Consider the following 22,622-nt stretch of genomic DNA (forward strand, 5'->3'; position numbering starts at 1 on the left):
GGTGGATTTAGGATTAGGAGCATTTGAAACCCCTTAGCGCTTTCCCACGTCTAAACCAGTTTTTTTCCGAGTTTTCTTCCCCTAAAAAAAATTCCTTCACCATGAGCGGCTAATCAGCCGTCTCATGGGCTCTGATGGCAAAATCATACATGGTTCTTACGATTTTCTGCTACTAATTGAGATTTGGGTCTGTTATTATCAAAGCTAGACTTTTTATTGGGAATTATGTTAGTGGATAGAGGAAAAGTAGATTTGTTTATGGAGTCACAAAAAAGAAGAGATTTGATGTCGGACTCAGCTTTTGCTTAATCCAAAATTCAGACGGTTGCTTCCGATTTCATCCTTGGGTCAGGTAATGATTTGCTTCGGTTAATTCAAGACTGCATCGGTTTATATAAGATTGAATTTTAAAATTAGGGTTATCTGAAGATTCAATTATAATACTTGATAATTGATCGATTTATTTACTCCCTTGTGACATTTGTAAGTTTCCTTCCCTTGATGCTTACACTTGGTGATTTCCCCCTGTTAATCCAGCTTTAATCTGATTATCCTCTTAAGCACGCTGGTTTTCATGGAGTTTTCTATAAATTTTTTAATTTAAACCAAGTTGTTAGTTTATTCCCTTGCTTTAAAGCCATTAGGTTGTAAATACTCTTGAAAATGAAGTTCTCTTTTATTTATGTATTATGCTTCTCAAATCAGAGAAAACCTTTAAACCACTAACTCTATTACCTAGCTTCCTTCTCAAAAAACTTTTCATCAACACCTTGTAGCTTATTAGATGTTAGTCAGTGTATCACCATGTTTGCTATTTGGCATGGTGATGTTTCTCAGTTAACAAACCAACTTCAACATTTCCTGAATCTGAGTAGTGTAGGCAGTTTAATCTCAATGAAATAATCACAACTAGATTTCAGAACACTCATCTTCTTTGGACAAGCTGCCTGATTAGAACTTTTGCTGAACTAGTAGAAAGAAACTGATGGGATGTCAAAAATACATTATTGTTTCAGTGGGAGATTCATGGGGGTATATCAGTAAGAAAGGCTATTACATAATCAGGTTCCAACATGATTATGAGATGCATAGAGTCTTGAATCTAGCCACCAGAAGAGTGTTTGGAGACCTTTTCTGCATTAAGAAATGGGAAGTCACTGATAACTTGCAAAATTGGTATCCCACAAAAGAATTGTTCTTCATAACAGTAAGTAACCTAACACCATCTCAAGTGACAAGTGAAAACCTCTGAAGATATCTAGCTTGCATGGGGGAGATTCTCTTTTTTTTTTACCCAGTGAGAAGTTTTAATGGAAGCTATTCGATCACTGGGAGAGCAAGTATAAGATTCAGACAGAGACTCAGGTTCAGTGTAAATGCAGAAAATGAATCGGGTCGTATTAATGTTGTTCATTTTTAGTTTCATAACTTCCCTTTCAATTTCTGTGATTTTTGTGATTTGATTGGGTACAAGGAACAAAATTGCATACACTACAACATGGCACAACACAATGCAGAGATACAACAAGCACAAGCTAATGCAACCCTGGTAGCTATGCAGCAGGAGGTTGTATTACAGCAAGATCTGATGCAACCATTGATGGTGCAAGCAGGCATGAAACCTTCAGAAGACAAACTGACCGGTTCTGTATCTGAAAAAAAATGCTATTGAGATAATATGCTCTGATTATCTAGCATAACTCGAATCTAATATTGTAAGTCAGCCTGAAAATAGGCAGAGTACTAATAGTGTAGTAGTTGAAAATCCTGCATTTGCGCAAAGAGATCAATATATGTGGAAGGTGATGCAGAAAAGGGATAGACCTGGCAATCTCTTTAATTTTAATAGTTTTTGGGATTGTGCATCTTCATCTCAGTTAAATCCCAGTAATGATAATGCTACTTATTTGATAAATTGGGTTTTGATGCAAAGCTTTTTCCATTGGGACAATCCTTTTCCACTGCCTAAAAGACCAAAATTGACTGATATGGATTTAAGCTTGAATCTGCCAAACCAAAGTCAAGTGGTTATTAGAGAAATTGAGGGTAATGAAGCTGGAAGTAATGTAAAGAACTATCCTCATCAATGGTTTAAGGGTGAGTCTTCCAACACAACAGATGAAAATCAAGATGGAAATCCTCAAGGGGTTCTGCAATGAAGACTAGTCTAGCTTATAACAAATCTCATGGATAGTATCAAAAGTTTATTTTGGGGACCATGTACAAATAGCCATCAGAGCCTGTGTGCTCTCTATACTGTTTTTTGCTTGTTTTTTGTTGCTCTTGCTATCTATTCCTGCTACTCTATAGTTTCATGCATTTGTTTTCTAATCTTATTTCTGTAGCTTTTATGTAACTAGTATTACTTGTTTCATTTCATTCTTATCTCCTCTGTTTATTTAGTCTGCCAGAATTCAGCTTTTACCAGGGCCTGAGCTTTCAGTCTGGTAGTAGTTTTAGTGAGCTATTTTGCTTATTCTCTGGGACATTATTGACAAGTTCTCCATAAAAATCTGGTTCTCTTTTGCTCTTGTTTTGTTAGTCTTAATCTAGACTCTTTAGTCCTGTTAAGCCTTTTAGAAATAACTCTAATATTGCTTTCATTGCCTCTGTAAAAATCTGTTGATTATGCCATTTAGAACTTCCTTCTTACCCTATGAAGCCCTGTTAAATTTTTTCCCTTATATAAGTTTTTTTCTTGGCCCACTCTTTTGGCTTTTAGTTTTTTTTTCCTGGGTTCATAAGTACAACCCTTAGGAATCTTTTGATCCCAATCTATTTACTTAGTTACAAACTTTTTAAACTTTATTTCCCTTGGTGTGATATTATTTTTACTCTTACTAAGTTTCGCTTAAATTAATATCCCCTTTTCCACCATGAAACTGCTATCGTGGAACGTCCAAGGAATTGGAACACCACTCACTAGGGATCATCTAAACCATCTCTACCATTTTTACAAGCCAGATGTTATTTTTCTATCAGAGACAAAGGCCGACAGAATGAACTTTTTTTTTTTGAAAAATCTAACTTACATGATTGGTTTATAGTTCCTTCAGTGGTTATCGCTAAGGGGTTAGCAATAGCCTGAAACACTAATGTAGACTTGAAATTCATCTCATCTCATCTAAATGTCTGTCACTTTGAAATGTTGATTAGTGAAAAATAAATAAAAATTACTTGTGTTTATGGTGCAGTGGAAGCAGATGAGAAAATAACACAACTTGCAAAACAAGTTCAAAAGCCTTGGGTGCTAATTGATCCTGAATCCGGGAGAAAAACAAGGAGACAATAATTCGAGCTCTAGCAGCAAGGCTTTCGTTACTCAAGTTATCGATTCTTTGGGCCTCAAAGATGCGGGATATGAAGAAGCACCATCTACTTGGTCAAATAACAGAAGCGGAGATGCTAATATCTGCGAAAGGATTGATACAGCTTTAAATTTCTTACCAGTGGATTCAGATCTTCCGTAACACAAAGGTAAGTCACTTAACAAGAGTCGGTTCTGACCATACCCCTATACTCTTTGATTCCAACCCGGAAACAAAAAAAAAAATCAGCAAACCATTTAGATGTCTTAGATCCTGGCTTATACACCCTACGTTATCGACAGTAGTGGCAGCGTCTTGGAACCTCCATTCCTCAAAATACCCTGATAGGAACTTTGAATCTACCCTAAAATATCTTTCCTCAGATCTAGCTCATTGGAATGCCGATGTTTTCGGCAATATTCATAAAAAATATTAAAGCTCTTAATAACAAAATAGAAAACATACACAAGTCCGAGAATTTTGCTTCTAAAATTGATACTCTCAAGAACCTCCAAGCGGAACTGGTACAAGATTAAAAATGACTATTACCATCAATTATTTATGGATAAATTCTTTAAAGAATATGATCAAAATACTAAGTATTTCCATGCTTCTGCTTCCAATAGAAAAAGCGTCAATGCAATCCACTCCCTTAGAGAACCTTCTGGTCTTTGAATCTCAGAACGAGACCAAATCAATGTTTTACTGATCAATCATTTTACCCAAATTGGAACCTTTCAAATGGGTAGCTCCAATATCGATCTCTCAGAAATAATCCAACCTTGTATTTCAGATTCGGAAAATTCTTCTTTAACCCAAATTCCATCCAAAGAAGAAATTTGGTCCACCCTCTCGAAAATGAACCCTTGGGGTGCTCCCGTACCAGACAACTTTCAACCGGGATTTTTTAAAACCAATTGGGAGATCTTGGGGTCTGATATTACAAACACCATACATGATTTTTTTTAGAACAGGGATTCTAACACAAGAATTTAACCATTCTTTTATTACTCTTATCCCAAAAATATCAACACCTCAAACCCCAGCGGATTTCAGACCGATCAGTCTCAGCAACACGATTTATAAACTTATTTCTAAGATCTTATCCAATAGATTAAAGCCCTTATTAAATAGGATTATTTCACCCAATCAATCGACCTTTCTTCCTCGAAGACAAATTATAGACAACATTATTATAGCACACGAGCTGATTCATTCAACGAAATCTTCAAAAAAAGAAGAAGGGGTTTTTCGCTCTTAAAATCGATCTCTCAAAAGCCTTTGACAGAGTCGAGTGGCATTTTATTAGAAAAGTATTATCTTCATTTGGATTCAGTGATGACTGGGTGAATCTCATATTTCGATGCATCTCCACTACCTCATTTGCTATCCTTCTAAACGGATCCCCAGACCCAACTTTTTCCAATTCAAGGGGTCTAAGGCAAGATGATCCCTTATCCCCTTATCTTTTCTTAATTTGCATGGATATCCTCTCAAGATTCCTTGGAAAGGCAACAAGAGAAAATAAAATATCAAGGATTCGAATAAATAAGTATGCCCCTACCATTTCACATCTATTCTTCGCCGATGATTGTTTTCTTTTCACCAAGGCGGACCCGGGAGAAGCGAAGAACTTAATGGATATTTTATCTAAATTTGGGGAAACTACAGGCCAAATGGTCAATCTTCAAAAATCGGGAATCTACTTTAGCCCCAAAATCCATCCAAACACGGGAAAATAATAGCAAAAATCCTAAAGGTCCAGCTGATGACTAAAAAAAATAGATATCTAAGAACTCCCCTATTTTTTGATAAAAACAAGAAGGAGAATTTCGAGCCGCTTCTTCAGAAATACTATAACACTTTACAAGGTTGGAAGTCCAAGTTGCTTTCTCAAGCGGGAAGAACAGTCTTGATACGATCCATTCTTCAAGCGTTCCCGACATACCAGATGCAGATGCTATCTCTTCCTAAAGAAACCTTGAATAGATTAGATAAAATTCAGAGAGATTTTTGGTGTAAGAAAGTTAGATCAAAAGGTAAAGGTGGTTATATAAAGGCGTGGAAAGGAATGTGCAGGCCAAAAGCACAAGAGGGTTTTGGGAATAAAAAATCCTCATAATTTCAGTATAGCCCTTTTAACTAAATTAGCTAGCAGTCTAGTAATGGAAAAAGAACAACTATGGGTTAAAATCCTAGAAGCGAAATACTTCTATAATTCAAACCCTCTCGAGCCTACAGGAAACTATGAGCCATCATGGATTTGGACAAGCATTCAGAAAGGTCTAAATATTACTAAAGAAAATTATATATAGCAAGTAAAAAATGGAGCTACTGCAAAGATTTGGGAGGACAATTGGATCCCCAACTCGGTCAGATTAAATATACCAAGGGACAGAGATGATAATTTGCCGCAAAAAGTTCAAGAATTAATAAATAATGAAGGATATTGGGACACAGAAAAGCTAGATGATTTATTCTCTGAGGACATAAATGAAGTAAATTCTAGCTATTACCCCAAATAAATAAGATTGTGACGGGATAAGATGGGGGCTCACCACCAGTCTGGAGATTTCTCGGCAAAAAATATTTATAACTTTCTCATTACTCGTAATCCTGATAACGAGAATGATATTGATTTCCCGTGGAAAAAACTCTGGAAGTTACAGACTCTGCCTCAGATCAGGTTGTTTATCTAGAAATTAATTTAGAAAGGTTTACCAACCTCGAGTAGGTTAGCGACTCATAACCCAGAGGTTTCCCCTGAGTGTCAAATGTGCAATAACCAAGAGATAGAAACGGAAAATCATATGTTTAGAACTTGTCCTTTTGCCAGAGCAGTTTGGTCTGGTTGTTCCTTGGAAATGGTCAATTCGCAAATTAACACAGATGTGATTAGCAAATGGGTTGAACTTTGGATCGACGATCAAAAATTCTCGCCATTCTGGGAACAAATTGCAATCATCACTTGGTTCATATGGAAATATAGATGTGGGGTCGTTTTCAGGAAAACGGTTCCGGATCCCTCCTATCTAATACAACAGATAAAAATCTTCATCCAATGTTCAATTATCAAGGAAGAGACCAAATCTCAAGGCATCCAGAAAACGAAGATTATCAAGAAAGGGTGGAACAACTTAAGGTCAGATTGGATAATATTCATTGATGTGTCCTTTAAAAAAGAAAATTTATCCATGGGATATGCCTTCATTCTATATTCGGCATACCTAGAAGCTTTCCTTCATATCTCACCAGGCTCCGAGTGGGCGTCTTCGGCGTTACATGCGGAAGCTAAAGTCTTGGTAAATGCTTTAAAGTGACTAAAAAATAATATCTTTTCTAGTATCTGTATAGTCACAGACTGTAAATTCCTTTGGGAATATATATCCAAAAAGGATACAATAGCTTCACGGGTGTACGGAGAATAATATTAAAGAAGCAATTCACTTATTGGACAACCTTCCTCAAGCTCAGATTAAATTTATAAACAGGGATTACAACGCTGCTGCGGACTCCGTTGCAAAAGAAGCAAGGATCAGAAGACTTCACCACATGTCAACACACTTGTGCCAATGTGTGCGAAAAGTGAGTATTAATTCTAATATTTTTGAGTGAAAATAAAATTATAAATCTTCTGTATTACATTGCTTAAGTTAATATAGTAACATTTTTCATAAAAAAAATAAAAAAAATTTAGGATTATTCCGGTGAACGGGATACCCTTCCGCCATCGTATGTTCCAAATACGTCATTATAAAAATTTAATGAACAGCCTAGGCCAAGCTATACATCCCATCCCTAGGGCTGAACATGGTGTCGGTTAACCGTTGGAAACCGACCGAATCAGACCAATAAACAAGAAACCGAACCAAACCATTTAGATTTGGATTGGTTTGGTAAAAAATGTTGAAAAACCGACATTACTGGTTTGGTTTTGGTTTGACCTGAAAACCGAACCAAAAACCATTGGGGAACCGATTAATTTTAAAACTTAATTTCTACCATCGATTTAAAAGTATTAGATTCTACCCATTAATTTAGAGGATAAATAGAAACCCTAAATCTAATATTTCATTATGATACTCTCCCTCTTTCTCTTTCTCCTTCTCTCAGCCGCCTCCCTTCTCCACCCCCAACTACAGCTGCTGCTACTCGACTTTTTTCTTCCCGTCTTTCTTCTTTTTTATTTGTCAATATCTAAATTAAGATATATTATATATCTTCATTTGATCTCTAGAATTAGAGTAAGCTTTAACTATTCTTGATTTTTTTTTGTCTGTATATTTGTGTAAACCAATACTATCGGCAACTACGATTTTTTTATCTGTAAATTTGTGTATTTTTTTTTTGGTTTGACATAATTATTGGTTAACCAAAAACCACTGAGACAAACCGAAACCAACTGGAACCATTTAGAAACCGAACCAATGGTTAATGGATTGGTTTGGTTTAGATTTTTAGAAACCAATAATATTGGTTTCGGTTTTGGTTTGGCTAGAAACCGAACCAAAACCAACCACGAACAGCCCTACCCATCCCCACGCTTCAAAGTAACGCTAGCGCATTTTTCACTGCTACTCTCACAAAACCCTTAAAAAAGGTTCGACAGGGAAAAAGCGCGGCATACAAAGAAGAACAAAGGTTTCTTCTCCCTCAAATAATTAGGGTTTATCTTCTATGGCGAGTACAGCAGCTGCCATCGACCAAGCTGCAAACCCTAAGTCTGTCGATGAGTCTCTCTGGTGGGATTCTTTTGCCAATCTCATTGATGAACTCGAAAACGCATCTGATCTTTCCGAAATTCCTTCCTCTCTGGTACGAGTAAAACCTTATTTTCCTTATCTTTAGTATTCTTAGCGTAACTGTAATCACTGATTGAAAAGGCTACTTTTATTTGCGTGTTTAGGTAAAGAAATTGAAGAGCAATCATGTGTGGTTCTTGGATACTGTTTCTCTCTTTAAACCTCCGAATCAGAAGTCGAAGACGGCTTTGGATTGTAATCAAATTAATGTGGGATCTAATAAATTGATTGTGCGACCTGAATTGAAAGATGTAGCTCTACAAGTTAGTCATTGTCTGGTAAGTCTCAGATGATGAAAAATGGAAACCCTAATTAGTGACAAATTTTTGTTAATGTGTTGTTTGATTGAATTGTGGTAATGATTTTGCAGGGTTTAGATGAGGTGCAGTCATACATTATTGTTGAAAGGACTGTAGAGCGAGAAAATGTATCAGATGATTTTAAAGCACATGAACTTATTCATTTGGTTAGTAACTTTGTTCCGAGGTCTTTATATAGCATGGAAATGGTTTATTTGAATCTGCTTGATGCAACATAGTAATACTTCTTCAAGGGTTTTGTAAAGGGAGAATTGTTCTTGCATTGGATGTTAGTATAATTTATCCCTCCTTTTCTGATAATCATGTATGTGCAAAACCATAGCTAGATAGGATTAATGTAGTATTACTGTTCTGAAGGTTCAAAGCAACTGAAGGTTTTATTCAGTATTAAGAATTATGAATCCTTAACACCGCACTACTGATTTTCAATATATGTACAAGATGAGTCCCAAAAATTTACTTTGCAGTGAACCTTAATCTTCAATAACTTGTATGGTTACCAGTAAGACTGAATTAAGCTAAGCAGGGATGCAATATTGTATATCGCATTCTCCTCCTTGAAACAGTATGCATGGCTAGTTCTTATGTATTTCTGTCCTCTAAGTATATGTGCATGTGTTTATAATCACATGCTTTCTTGTGTATCTGTAATTGGAAATTCAGGGTGTGATTTTGGTGCATATTGTATGCCGTTTCCTTATCTGGACTTGAAGTGCCGGGAAGTATTCTGAGGCCAATAATCTTGTCGCAAGAATATTTTTGGTTGCTGTTTCCTTTTCCTGATCCAATTATCTGATATTTAATTTTACTAATTATATGAAGGTACTTCTTCAATACTACATTGAGCGTCAGTGCTTGCTGAAGTGTACCAGGCAAATTATCATGCACGCTTGTAAGTTAATAACCTTGTCAGCGGTTCTTTGAAATGAATGTACTAGTTGCCCCTGACTTGTTATCTTCTTAAGAGGATTATAGTTTTTTCGTTTTTGTTAGCTAATAAAATTATGCTCTACCTTTGGTGGTTAAGGTATAATGATTATGAGTGCATGAGATTGAGATCTTGAATGTTTAGTTGGCTACATTTTTATATGGTAATTGAAGGGTATATAATAAAAAAACGAGTTTCACATAGTATGGGGTAGATTGCATATTAAAGAGTATATCCAGTGAGTCATATATCATGTTTTCTTGCTGAAGGTAGTAGCTGTGCAATCTTCAGATGAGACTGTTTCAGTTGGCGTTGTACAGGAAACAAGATGTCTTATCAAGTAATAAAAACTGCTTCCATTCTCTCTACTCAACATTTTGTGGTGTTCTCTAGCAATGTGCAAGAGAGTTCTTTTCTTATTTTGTTTGTGTCAGTACAATCACGTTCTCTTATTTTGGAAAGTCCTTTTGTTGCTGTACCTCTATTTTGTTTGTATCTTAATGCCTATTCTTGCCGTTCTTAATTCTGCTGTATGAATTCTCAAAATCTGTTATGCCTTTATAACTTATTCTAATTTTCTAAGTGTTTTTTTAAATCTTTATTGGTCGTAGCATATATGGGAAACAGTGAACCTACGGAAAGTGATGCCATTAAGGATGAGGTATCAAAGCTAATTTCTGATGGACTGGAAAGGAAGTTACTGAACGTCCTCCAAGATCTGTTATCCTTCAAGCCTCCTGAGCATATGGTATTTTGAGCACCATGCGTGACTGTGGAGGCTTAAGTGTTACTGATGTCTTTGCTATTTTTAATGTTAACTTCATCAGATACCAACTTTTGATGATATTATAATATTTACTTTGCAGGAAGTTGACCTTGCCTCTTTGTGGGCAGAGGAGACTCTGATTGAAGATAATTTGGTTTTGGACATTCTTTTCCTAGCTTACTACGAATCATTTTGTACTTGTAACAGCGAAAACTGGAAAAGCTTGTGCTCAATTTACAAGGTAACATCTCTTCAAATATGTTATGTTTGGTCCTATCTTCTTTTTCCATCCCATCTTTGCTCAATCACACTGACTTACAGGGAATGTTATTGGGGTCGTATAACTTCGCAAAGCTTGCAATATCAGTTGAAGCAAGAAATTCTCTATATCACTCAAAAGTTCAACTACTTCTTATTCTTATCGAAACTTTGGATCTGGAGAATCTTCTTCAGATGGTTCATGACCAAGTGCCTTTCAGGTATCCACACCATCGTTGGATCCAAATGTTTTCCTTTTCTTTTATTTTGCTTACTCTAAGATCACTGTAAACTTTTGTTATCAGGCACGGACATTTTGTATTTTCGTTGATAGATATTCAAGAAATTGATGGAGTTATTTCAAGTTTCAATGCTACTGAGACAGAAGAAGCGGGCCCCTTGATCCTTGCCTGGGCAGTATTCCTCTGTCTAGTTTCATCACTCCCAGAAAAACAAGAAAATAGCTTTCTTGCGGTTCGTGGACTAAAAGGAATCTTTGTCTCTTATGTTTACAGAATGACTTGATTTTGCAGTAATTTATTGATTTTTATTCTGATTGTTACAGGAGGTGGACCATGTTGGTTATGTTAGTCAAGCCTTTGAGGCTGCACCCTTAAATTACCTCCTTGAGATTCTTCACAACGACCTCTTGAAGGATTCAGATGTCAGTCACCTCTTAAAAAGTTCAAATAAATTTCTTGATACTTCGTTTTATTTAATCTTTATTTAAATGTTCTGATACAGGGTCCTGTTGCTGGATATCGAAGTGTGATGAGAACATTCATTTCTGCATTTATTGCAGCATTCGAGATTAGTCTTCAGGCAAGTGTTGCATATCTGGGATAGGTACTATTATGAGAGTGCATGATGAGTGACTTGCTTATCCTGTTTCCATTTTGTTTGCAGTTAGAGGATGACACCCTCAACTCGATACTGGATGTCCTTTGTGGGATCTATCGTGGAGAGGTTTGACTACATAATACTCTAGGAAGCCTTTTTCTTCTTCTTCTTCCGTAACCGAAGTTACTGGTAAGCATATTTTTCTTCTATTTTTATTTTATTTTTATAGTTTATTCTCTTAGAATGGTGCAGGAGTCACTTTGCGTTCAATTTTGGGATAAAGGAAGTTTTATCGATGGTCCAGTTCGGTGCCTTCTTTGCACTCTTGAAGGTGAATTCCCCTTCCGCATCGTAGAGACTGTCCGTTTCTTGTCGGCTCTATGTGAAGGAAGTTGGCCTGCAGAATGCGTGTAAGTAAAGAATGTTTTTTTCATGCGATATTCATGGTCTTCATCTCTCTCCCCCGGCAATGCTATACATCTACTATGATTTCTAGGACACCTACTACGATTTCATTTTAACATACAATGATTTTTGACAACAAGTTGTAACTTACTTCATTAGATGAAGCAACTCTTACTAGATATTCCAGAAACTTATTGCTTTTAAACTTCTGAAGGTACTTTTAAGCTTCTAGAACTGAAATTTGACTCTCGAGCGACATGGACCCGAAGCGTTTCTGTTTTTCTCATCCAAAACATGGTTTCTGATGAAGTACATGTTTAAACAAAAGCTAGCACTGGAAACTAGACACAGTTGTTGTTGATGTCCCATATCTTCAAGTGTGGCACTTTATCAACTCTATATCATGCAACCTTGTTTTCCTAGTTAATTCATCACAAAGCGGAATGTCCCCATCCATAGTTATATATATCCGATATTACTCGGAACACTTTTGCTGTTTGTATTTTGGCTTTCCTAACTTCTTTTTGTTCTTGTGTCTGTTTATCTGGCGGCAGATACAATTTTTTGGACAAATCAGTTGGTATGTCATCCTTATATAAGGTTCCTGGTGGTACCTCTGCGGAAAATATTTCTCAGATCATTGAGACACAACAGCCACAGCATGTTTTCGGGTTTTCGGGTTTGCTAATTCCTAGTCAAACCCGTGGCCAAGTCCTGAAAGTAATTGATGCGAGTACTGCTCTAGTTCGGTGGGAGGTAATTAACCTTATGATTTCCTGAATGTTATCAGTGGAATTCTTTGTCTTATCTTGTTCTTGTTCCATTATTGCTCTATGATTTTGTTTAATTGCATTAGCTGTTTTGTCTTGAAGTGGTTACTCTAAGTTCTTATTGCTTGTAGTAGAGACTAGTGGGTCTGGTTACAAAAGACGAAACATTAGTTTCGGTTACTAAGAATCTGCATCCTGAATGGGATACATAAATATTAGTACTTCGAGTTCATCTTTTTATGTTTTTTGGAATGTTTAGGAGCTTCTTCCCCTGTTTGTGGTTGTAGTTAGTAGTTATGCTGACATATGCAAAAGATGAGTTCTCTATATCAGCATCTGCTGTTAGCTTTTACTGCAGGGTCTATGGAGGGATATATACGTGCTTCTAAAATTTGGAGCTTTCAATTATGCTTGAGAGTCTGACTGTTGCATATAACTTGATTAGTATATGAACTGCTTGTCACTAATAGGATACTTTATGAAGTATGAACTAAGGTCTGTTGCATTGTGAATTCCCTCTATTAGATTTTTGCATGGTACTTCATCTTTATTTATCTTCCTTTACCAGTGCATGGTAATAATATCTACAGTAGCAACAACAACAAAAAAAAAACCTGATCATAAGGCCGTCCTGAATGTTTTGATCATGTTTCACGTATGTCATTGATTTTGTTCTCCAGCTAACATGTGCGCTCATTCATTGTGCAGTACATGCAATCTGGAATGTTTGTCTTGCTCCTGCGTGTGGCCAGAGAGTTTTATTTGAACAAGTACGAAGAACTAATTGCTATTCTTGACCTGCTTTCAAGACTGGTGTCCTTTAACACGGTAATATCTTATACATAAAGCTGATTTGTACCTTACTAGATGTCATCAAATTTCTAGGCTGAAATCTTAGTTTTTACTGGTTTGCACTTACTCAAAGTTGTATTGGTCCCATTGGATTATGTCTTCAATATTTCTGCCTTTCATGAAAATGAAAATAAATCATAATTTTTATAATTATTCTGGTTAGAGAAACTATTTAATTAATAGAAATGATTACGTCATCAATTGATTCGTTTCATAGTAAACAGTAATGAGTGGAAGCACTGCATCAGGCACGGACGGATGGTATTAAGTGTATGTTTTAGCTTAGAGCGTGTTATTGAAGCGTGGTTCCTTTTGTTGTATCAGGCACAAATCACCTATAAGTGTATGTTTTAGCATCTGTGCTATTGAGGTTGAATAACTTTTGTAATTTTATCTATTGTTTTGATCTTTTAATCTAAACTGCTTTCTCTTTCAGACTAATAATAATTTTAATTATGGTTTGCATGTTATGCTGTAGATTTGTTATATTATTAAGTGATAAGTCTGGAGCTTGTTCTCATCAAACGTATAATACTCTGTATCTTTACAGGCTGTATCTATTGCTTTGATGAACATTGACAGTTCATTACAAATTCAAGCAGCACGTAAGAATGGGCATATCGAAAAGAGCATGAGGTATAAATATGTGTTACATATTTTTCTTTGTTCATTTATTTTATCTTTATTTTGTTTGCGCTGTGATTATCTTTTGGTACCTCATGTTTGATTCTTATTTAATACTCATTGTAGGGTTGATGTGGTCGAGATAATTTGCACTTTGGTCAGAAATTTGCCTTCTAATGTTAGCAGTGCAGCAGTGATGTCCATGAGTGTTTGTATCCTTACGAAGTTGTTAAAGTGGTAAGATATCCATTATCCCGTTGCTTCATTTCCTTGGATCAGCTGTAATGCCATTTTTCTTTTCTGCTCTTCTTGTTTTTGTTGATTACAGACACCAACAAACTTCATGTTGTTGATTAGTAGTACCAAATTTTATGTATGTTTTTTGATAAAGAATGGGATATTTTTGTTCGGTCAAATGATAATAGTTTACTAGAAATGGACCAAGCTGAACCTTTAATGAGGTTTAGAAGCTCAGTGCCTTAGTACCCAAACCACCCTTCTTACTCATTTAGCTACAGTATGTAATATGATTTGGAGAAGACTATTCTATTACCTCTATGTTAGATTTAACTCTTTATTCAGAGGAAAAGAGAAGTAAAACAAGCAACTGCATTGATACCTTTTTTCAAGTCTAGGGAAGTTCAAAAATATATATCATGTTGCTACGGTGTAATTATGTAAATCTATACCAGCTTACACTTCATCTTTGAATTATACTTGGCTACTAACTGTTTGGCTATGCCATTGTTCCAGCTCAGACAATGTTTTGTTTGTTATACAGCACTAACTTTTTATTTTTCTTTTGACTATTGCAGCTCACCTTCTCATGTTTTTGCCATAGTACAGAAGAAAAATATTTTTGATACTGCTCTAAGGGCAAATAACTTTGGCATGGGAAGTGACAATTCATCAAGGTGACTGTATGGCCTTTCTTGTTTTTATTAGGGTATCGCGTTCTGCTCTTTGGAAGTAGATAAGTGTTGAATGAAACACAGCAGTGCTGCTGGTGTTGATTATAAATTATAATAATGCATTATTTGTTAAGGTTGGTCCTTTTTTCTTATCAGTGGCACATGGCTGCTCTCTGGAGGACTTGCAAGAATGCTTTTAATTGACTGTGAGCAGACTGAGGAATGCTGCCAGTTGACTCTTTCAGGTATGTTAGATTGCGATTCACTTGTAGGTGTATTATGATTGTTTATCAAGATCTTTGTCCTGATACTTCTGCAGTCAAATGGTGTAAGATAGATTTCTATGCTCCAGCGTATTTATAGTTGCAATGGTATTGAACATAAATAATTTCTTTATATCATAAAATTCGGTTTCATAGTTGCACGAGTTTGGCTAACTTTGTCAATTATTTATCAGGGGATGTCATGTCAAATTCCAACATTTTCTATTTTCTTGCATATACCTTTATTTTATTTATAAGCTAACTCCCACGACGTTTTCGTGCAGTGCTTGATTTCACAATGCAGCTTGTGGAATCAGGAGCGGAGGATGATTGTGTGTTGGCTCTTGTTGTGTTCTCTCTTCAATATGTTCTTGTAAACCATGAGAATTGGAAATACAAGTTGAAGCATGTTCGCTGGAAAGTAACGTTGAAGGTACCATTTGATGATTTCTCTCGTCTAATCCAATTCCTTGTATTAGTAACTCATAAGTACGCTGCTACACCAGACTTATGTTTTGGAATTGGTGTATGTCTTTGTTCAAACTTACTTAAGAATTTTGTTTAGTTTCTTATGGCCAAATCCCTCAACGTTCGCATCTACATCTTATGTTTTAGGCACTTGAAGTATTGAAGAAATGTATTACATTGATCACAAGTTCACAGAGACTGGGTCCCGTTCTTCGAGATATTTTGCTCTGTGACTCATCCATTCACAATACAATTTGCCGCATAGTGTGTATAACCACACAAACCTTAGAAGTGAGTAATGTTGCTTTAGGTAATAATGTGCTTATAAAATTCAGTTTTTCTGCTTCAAGTTTTTTGAAAGTCAACAAACTTTGAGCAGAGATTATACGTCAGCCGACTTTATGAGGTTAAGGAGATTGAAGGATTACAAGATGCAGTGTGCTCTGCGTTAGACGTTTCGTTCACGATGCTTGCTGCGTTCTCGAAGGTTAGCAATTGGTAAAACCTAGTTACATGTTGTTTGGAGGTTTATATTGCATTAATGGTTTTCTGTCTGCTGGTTCTTGCTCACTTATTTTGTATTTCAAATATCTCTTTGACCCCCGTTGGAAACAGTTTAGTGGTCTGAATTACGTTTGTGCGCAGTGTGATTGCTCAAACATTGAAACTTTTAACTGGGTTTAGTTCATTGAGTTAATTGCTAAGTGTGCAGTATCCTGTTGTTGTATCTATAACTACCACTCTTGACAATTAAATTGTTTTGTTCCTACCTAATCAAAACTATTCATTACTTGTTTCTCTACGTGGTATTGCAGGACGCTGTATCCAGCTTGCCAGCCTTCCACCAAGCAATGTTGTCATCTACCACCAAACCAATTCCTGTTGTTACAGCAGCAATGTCTTTGATATCCTACTTCCATGAACCAGTAAGAGCAATCCCTACTCACAAATTGGAATGTGTTATGCTTCAGTTTATGACTATCCTTTCCTTACTTTTCAGTTCATGTCTATAGTTATTTAGGTAATGCTTATTTTTAATATGCACGAAATGTCAAGCGTAGCCAAAATGTTTCCAACATGTACTAAGTTTTTATCTAAAGATTCTGAACTGCGGTAGAGTAAGGTGACTAATTTTGATCATGAACAATTTTGGTATTGTATATTATCAAATGCTATTCAGAGTAAGATTGCTGTCTGTACTGTTCTTAAAATTTAGTGAGAAGTGCACACTGTATTTATATTTCATGCCACCCTCAGGTCATGTTAGGAAGGACAACGCATCAGACCAATGTCTATGAGGAGTGAATTATACTATCTTACGGTTACTTGGTGGTTGATTGTACCCAATGCCCTTCTAGATGACAAGGTGATAATGATTGTGCTACGTGTACAATATTCTAGGCGTGGCTGTCATGTTATCATTCTATTCAGTAGTGTTAGACAAGGACATAACATCTTCTGTTACACTACATATCCTGAACAAAATCTGCTTCTGTTTGTTTTCCTGTTCCACTTGATGTAAACTAAATAAATGCTCTCGGTGACTCAAATTCTTTTATGTTGGTAAAGGCTCTGGGTGTACTGCGAGTTATAAAGTTGATCAAACTGTGTTCTGTTACAGAGAATACAAGTTGGTGCCGCGAGAGTTCTTTCAATGCTGTGCATCGTGGCAGAGAATGAACAACCATATTTGTTTGGAAGTGTATGCCTGGTTTCCGATGATGCACAGGTATGGTATCCTTGGGTTTTTCAGTAGACCTGGTGCTTCCCCGTCTTTAGCGTTTATCATGAAATCATGCAACTAATTCAGTTTCCGGTCAACAACTTGATTGACTTCAGATTCGAGATTTGAGATACTCTATTTGTGAGATCCTCTGTGAGGAAACACCAAGGAATGAAGATTTAATCGTTGCTATAGTTCAACTATTAACTTCTGCCGCTCAATATCAGGTTTGTTTCTTCCAATCTATGTATACTGTAAGTTCACTCGATTACATCAGATAATATTATAACGGTAGGTTTCTAGCAGAAACCCTTTAGGTTGTTCGCTATTAGAGGAGAAGATATTGTTTTTTTCTTTTATCTAGGTATTCCGGTGTCAAGTATAGGTCAGTCTTTGCTGCTTAAAAGTTTTTTTTTGGGGTGGCTGGTGTTTTTTCCTGTTTGTCAGTTTGTAAAGTATAAGTTGAATTATTGGTCAATCTAAAAATAGTTCAGCAGTCGAAGTTAGGTGAGCATGTATTCATGGTCATCCCGTTGGCGAAACGATAAACGTGGGTTGGGCTTGTGACGTAGTTTTGCTATGTTTTTGTGTAGCAGATATTAACGAGTCTTTGTTTGCAGCCTGCTTTTCTTGTATCCATAATATCCACGAAGGAGGATGCTGAGGTTCAGCGGGATAGTGACGGCAATTTGAAACAACTTGATTCTTCATCTGGACGAAGCATTATAGATGCACTTATGCTATATTTTAAAAGATCTGAGGATCTTATTTTACGGTATGCAGTCTGGAAAGAGGTCCTCATTTTTGTTTGTTCATTCTTATATAATAAAGCATCAGCTAGCTTGTTGTAAAACTTTGAAAGGTGGTTTTCAACCATATAGATGTGTTAGCTTTTTTTTCTTGTTGCAGGTGTCCCAAGTTATTGTTAAGTGTCCTCAATTTCATAAAAGTTCTTTGGCAAGGGGCTACACAGTACATGCAGATCTTGGAGGTGTTCAAGAACTATGGAATGTTTTGGAAACAGTTGTTATCCTCTGTTTCTGCATTTGCAACGAACAAAGCTCCTTCACACGATGATATGCCTGAAAGGGAGACAATGTGTTTGGCATACACGTACCGGTGTCATTCTGCTGTATTTGAAATTATGGCGTATGCCATGTTCTTGAAGAGAAAAGTACAGCAAGCTGAGCCTCTTACCAAACAGACATCTGCATTACCGAAGGAGATGATGGATAGCATTTTTACCGACACTCTGTTAGCCTGGTTTGGGAGTTCAGTTATGGGCAACCTGATAACGTCGTATGCATCTTGTGGATATGATAACAAAATATTCTTGCAGGCAAAGGTAAACTAACTAATAACCTGAGTTAGTTTGGTTAAGGTTGATATCAGCAATCTCTCAAGATTTTTTTTTTGTTAACTTGGATTTCTGGTGATGTATGTTGATGGGATCAAATTTGAAGTATATATGTTGCATAAACTTTTAAAATTTTTAAAATAGCTGAAAGAAGCCATGTTTGTGAACGTTTCATACAGCTGAGCACAGTGACTCTTGGTTCCTTTTTGTTTGAGAAGTAGTATTGTGCCTACATTCTGTTTAGCTATCAGCTGTACTACATATCACATAAAAATTCGATGTCTGCACCCATTCATGAGTTTAATATGTTGTGCATCACTATAATGTTAACGACAATGTTAAATTGTTTTTTTCTTCATATCAGCTGGATTAGTTGTGATAGTTATTTTTCTTGAAGACATCTCTAAAGGTTAAAGTTTGGTTGGTTGTGGTGTAATTTCTTTGTACACCAGTTATGCTTATAGATTTCTTGTTAGCACCTGCAGATTGCTTCGAGTTTGTTCATCGTTCATGTGATGGAGAAGTTAATAGGTGGTAATGGTGGGAGTTTATCTTTATCATTAACTAAAAAGATTGAAGACATATCTAAAAAGGTTGGTGCTGAGTGGGATCTCTGAGTTTTTTGATTTTCATGTCATGTATTCTCCGAAGTCCAATAATTGGTTCCTCTAATTACTCACCAGTTTTTAACTGTCTGCTTGTGTTGTCTTTTTTTGTTCTTCACAGTTCTTTGAGCAACCTGCATTTTCTGAACTGTTAGCTCAGTACTCCTTGCGTGGTTACAGGTATAGTGTTTTCCCACTTCATTGTCGGTCATAAACATCTATTTTATTTTTTAGCTCTTCCATCTCAATCTGTTTGCATTTAGTCGAACTGCGCGTGACTTTTACAAGTGGATAAGGGTGAGAGGTTTTTCTCGTTGTTTATGATTTTTAGGTCATCGCAGTGACGGTCATGTGATAGTTAGTTCCTTGTGTGCTCAAAGGTCTTTACCTTTGTTGCTCTTAGAATGAGAAGATACAACCCGTGCCATAAACGTTTCTTCTGGCATCTCCGACAGTTCATCTTTCTCGATTCTAGAAATAAAATAGTCTGTGTTTGTTTCTAAGAACATCTTCATTTTCAATATTTGGGTTGTTCTTCATATTTCTTATGCATCAACTAGATGTTTACATTTGGTTTGCCTCAATAAAATCTTAAAACCTAATCCAAACCATATGCCCAGATCTGATCCTTCTCTGGCTTTTGTTGATTTATGATAAGTATCATTATCATCTTGGCATAACTCATTACCTTGTCAGCCTTGTTCATTTGCTTCCCTTGTTAAGTATGCGGTTGTATATTCTGATTATCATTTAATTTAGATATTTAGTGCTCGCTCGTTTCTGATTTCGCATCCCTTATTCATTTAATATTGTGGGAATTGATTAGGTCATCCAGTCTCTGCTTATTAAAAATGTTCTTTTCAGTAGTTACTTTGAACCCTTACCCATATTTATGTGAACGTACTAACACTTGCACCAAAAATATATTTTTCAAGTTTAAGTTTGTTGCTCAGGACCTTTTCTCATTTGCATTTCGATTTTAACTTTTTTAAGTTCTTATAAAGGTGCACCCTTCTCATATTTTTCATTACTGCTTATCATGGGACTACATTGTGTAATATATACTGTGGATTAACTTCGTTTATGCTGGTGATTCTCTTTCTATTTGCAGCGAGAGGAATCAAATGAAGACATTGATTCTGAGTGATCTGTATTTTCATTTACAAGGGGAGCTAGAAGGGCGAGAGATAAATCCCGGACCATTCAAAGATCTTTCTGATTTTCTGCTTGGATTGAAATTTGTGCAGAACAATGATCAGAAGTGCAACATGGACATTCTCGCAACTGTTAATGGTGCATGCTTCTTTGATAGTGTGCATCTACAAGCAGATTTGGGATTAGAAATTTGGGATCATTCCGATTGGAAGGCGTCAAAGGAAATTGCTGAAAGGATGTTGCTTTGCATGAATGAGGCAAACTCCATGTTAGCTCTTGCAGGTTCCAAGCTTTCTGCATTGAAGGCACTGACGATTATCATATCTATGCATGGGGACAATGTGAGTCCAGATAACTTTCGTCCGTTATTGCCAGTGCTGAAATTTGGAAATTCGTATGCAATAGGCTATCGTATTATCTGTTAAAGTACTGACAAGTAAAGAGAAGGATTATAAACTTAATATCTATGGACTTAGTGAAGGTGCCATGATGATAAATTGCCATTTATTCGTTCCAACAAGAAGTAATGTCAATAACACTAGGGAATGTTGGTTTTGCAATATGACTTATCAATCCTTGTTTACTTGCTATTTCAGTTTGCTGAAAGAAAGACAGTATCAAGTGGCGGGGGAATTCCAGAGCCTCTCCTTGAATCGAGCATAGAACACGTTTGTAAAAGTTTGCTGGGGACTGTGGGATCGTCAGTTCCATTTCTGGCTGCATCTATGGATATCCTTAATTTCTTTGGAGCACAAGTAAAACTGCTTCTCCATCTTCTCAGATTTTTATCAAGAACTCGTGCAGAAAAACCCAACAAGAAATTTCCATTATCGCTGAGCATTCTTCTCTTGAAAACCGTTGGTGCTGGCCTTAGGGTCTTGAGTAGCCTATCAACAACTGTGGGGCTTAGGACACCGATGAAGCTCTTACTTATGTTACTGCTTACATCAGTTAAGTTCTGTTACCCTGGCCCAGATATTGAAGATGAGCCAAGTATCCAATCAGCTGAAGCCTCTTCTGAGTTGTCTCTCCTCAGTCTGGGTTTGTTACCAATTCTTTGCAACAGTATCGAAACTGCCGAGTATTGTACCCTCTCCCTAGCTTCTATGGATTTGATATTAAAAGTTTTCTTAACCCCCAATACTTGGCTGCCCGTCATACAGAAACATCTTAGGTTGCGTATTGTCATACAAAAGCTTCTTGAAAAGGATTCTCATGGTTCCATTCCCATAATTTTCAAATTTCTTTTAACCCTTGCAAGAGTTAAAGAAGGTGCTGAGATGCTTCAAGCCTCTAATTTTTTCTCATCTCTGAAGGTGTTATTTGCTTGGTCAGCAGAGGGGAAACCATTCCTAAATATCCAGGATGAGTGCCTTCTTTCTACTTCTTCAGACCACGATGAAAAACACCAGCATGTCTGGGGACTTGGCTTGGCTGTAGTCACAGCAATGATTAATTCTTTGGGAGATGGTGCATGTGTTGATTTTGTGGAGACTGTGACTCCATACTTCTCCGAGCATGCTTATTTGGTGTTCTATTATCTAAATGCACCAGACTTTCAATCTGGGGATCACGATAAGAAGAGAGCCAGGACCCGGAGGACACAAACTTCTTTAAGTGGTCTAAGAGAAATGGAGCAAACACTCATGATAATCTGCGTACTTGCGAAACATCGGAATATATGGGCCAAGACAATGAAAGAAAAGGATTCACAGTTAAGAGAAAGAAGTATTCATCTTTTAGCTTTTATTAGCAGGGGACCTCAACGTGTTGGGGAATTTCCGAATAAGATTGCACCTTTGTTATGCTCTCCATTATGCCAGGAGGAGATTGAGGAAAATAGAAGGCCTTCATTCGTTGGCAGCAAGAGCGGATGGTTTGCATCTTCACCACCTGCACTTGCATCACCTCAAAGTAAAGTTTCTGCTCTTCTGAGCTCGTCGTTGGTTTCACTGGCCAAGAATCCCTCGACAGAAAATGCAGTAACAAGTCAAACTCGATTCTCTGATACTGCTGCTATTCAGATTTATAAAATAGCGCTTCTTCTTCTGGAATTTCTCTGTCTTCAAGCTAAGGGAGCTGTTAAAAGGGCACATGAGGTGGGGTTTATTGATCTTGCACATTTTCCCGAGCTTCCCATGCCTGAGATTTTACATGGGTTACAGGTAAACAACTGTATGGATTTTTACATGCGAATATGCTACTCTGCTTAAACTGCTACTAATGTCTAGGATTTGAAACTGCTCTTGCATTGGTCACAAGTGTCC

At 36.6% G+C, this 22,622-nt stretch overlaps 1 protein-coding gene across 4 annotated transcripts in view; it reads left to right on the plus strand.

Annotated features, from left to right (window-relative positions):
• LOC113290379 overlaps window positions 1–22,622 on the plus strand; it is a 23,509-nt gene continuing 887 nt past the window's right edge. The window contains exons 1-32 of one of the 4 annotated variants that reach the window (XM_026539988.1): window positions 1–352; window positions 3,195–3,477; window positions 7,909–8,123; window positions 8,215–8,388; window positions 8,481–8,576; window positions 9,253–9,322; window positions 9,970–10,106; window positions 10,225–10,365; window positions 10,446–10,603; window positions 10,688–10,856; window positions 10,948–11,046; window positions 11,127–11,204; window positions 11,289–11,348; window positions 11,475–11,632; window positions 12,182–12,383; window positions 13,106–13,225; window positions 13,800–13,885; window positions 14,000–14,110; window positions 14,689–14,787; window positions 14,941–15,029; window positions 15,332–15,480; window positions 15,663–15,806; window positions 15,895–16,002; window positions 16,331–16,441; window positions 17,137–17,244; window positions 17,355–17,465; window positions 17,859–18,013; window positions 18,148–18,583; window positions 19,081–19,188; window positions 19,322–19,380; window positions 20,312–20,696; window positions 20,952–22,520. In XM_026539988.1, coding sequence (XP_026395773.1) covers window positions 7,986–8,123; window positions 8,215–8,388; window positions 8,481–8,576; window positions 9,253–9,322; window positions 9,970–10,106; window positions 10,225–10,365; window positions 10,446–10,603; window positions 10,688–10,856; window positions 10,948–11,046; window positions 11,127–11,204; window positions 11,289–11,348; window positions 11,475–11,632; window positions 12,182–12,383; window positions 13,106–13,225; window positions 13,800–13,885; window positions 14,000–14,110; window positions 14,689–14,787; window positions 14,941–15,029; window positions 15,332–15,480; window positions 15,663–15,806; window positions 15,895–16,002; window positions 16,331–16,441; window positions 17,137–17,244; window positions 17,355–17,465; window positions 17,859–18,013; window positions 18,148–18,583; window positions 19,081–19,188; window positions 19,322–19,380; window positions 20,312–20,696; window positions 20,952–22,520 — 5,628 coding nt within the window. In that variant the 5' untranslated portion in view covers window positions 1–352; window positions 3,195–3,477; window positions 7,909–7,985. Of the gene's footprint in view, window positions 353–3,194; window positions 3,478–6,865; window positions 6,894–7,908; window positions 8,124–8,214; window positions 8,389–8,480; window positions 8,577–9,252; window positions 9,323–9,627; window positions 9,699–9,969; window positions 10,107–10,224; window positions 10,366–10,445; window positions 10,604–10,687; window positions 10,857–10,947; window positions 11,047–11,126; window positions 11,205–11,288; window positions 11,349–11,474; window positions 11,633–12,181; window positions 12,384–13,105; window positions 13,226–13,799; window positions 13,886–13,999; window positions 14,111–14,688; window positions 14,788–14,940; window positions 15,030–15,331; window positions 15,481–15,662; window positions 15,807–15,894; window positions 16,003–16,330; window positions 16,442–17,136; window positions 17,245–17,354; window positions 17,466–17,858; window positions 18,014–18,147; window positions 18,584–19,080; window positions 19,189–19,321; window positions 19,381–20,311; window positions 20,697–20,951; window positions 22,521–22,622 lie in introns of those variants that run through there. The other 3 variants (XM_026539994.1, XM_026540000.1, XM_026540005.1) reach the window with 3 other exon arrangements.

Source organism: Papaver somniferum, chromosome 1, assembly GCF_003573695.1.
Source record: "Papaver somniferum cultivar HN1 chromosome 1, ASM357369v1, whole genome shotgun sequence".
NCBI classification, from domain to species: Eukaryota; Viridiplantae; Streptophyta; class Magnoliopsida; order Ranunculales; family Papaveraceae; genus Papaver; species Papaver somniferum.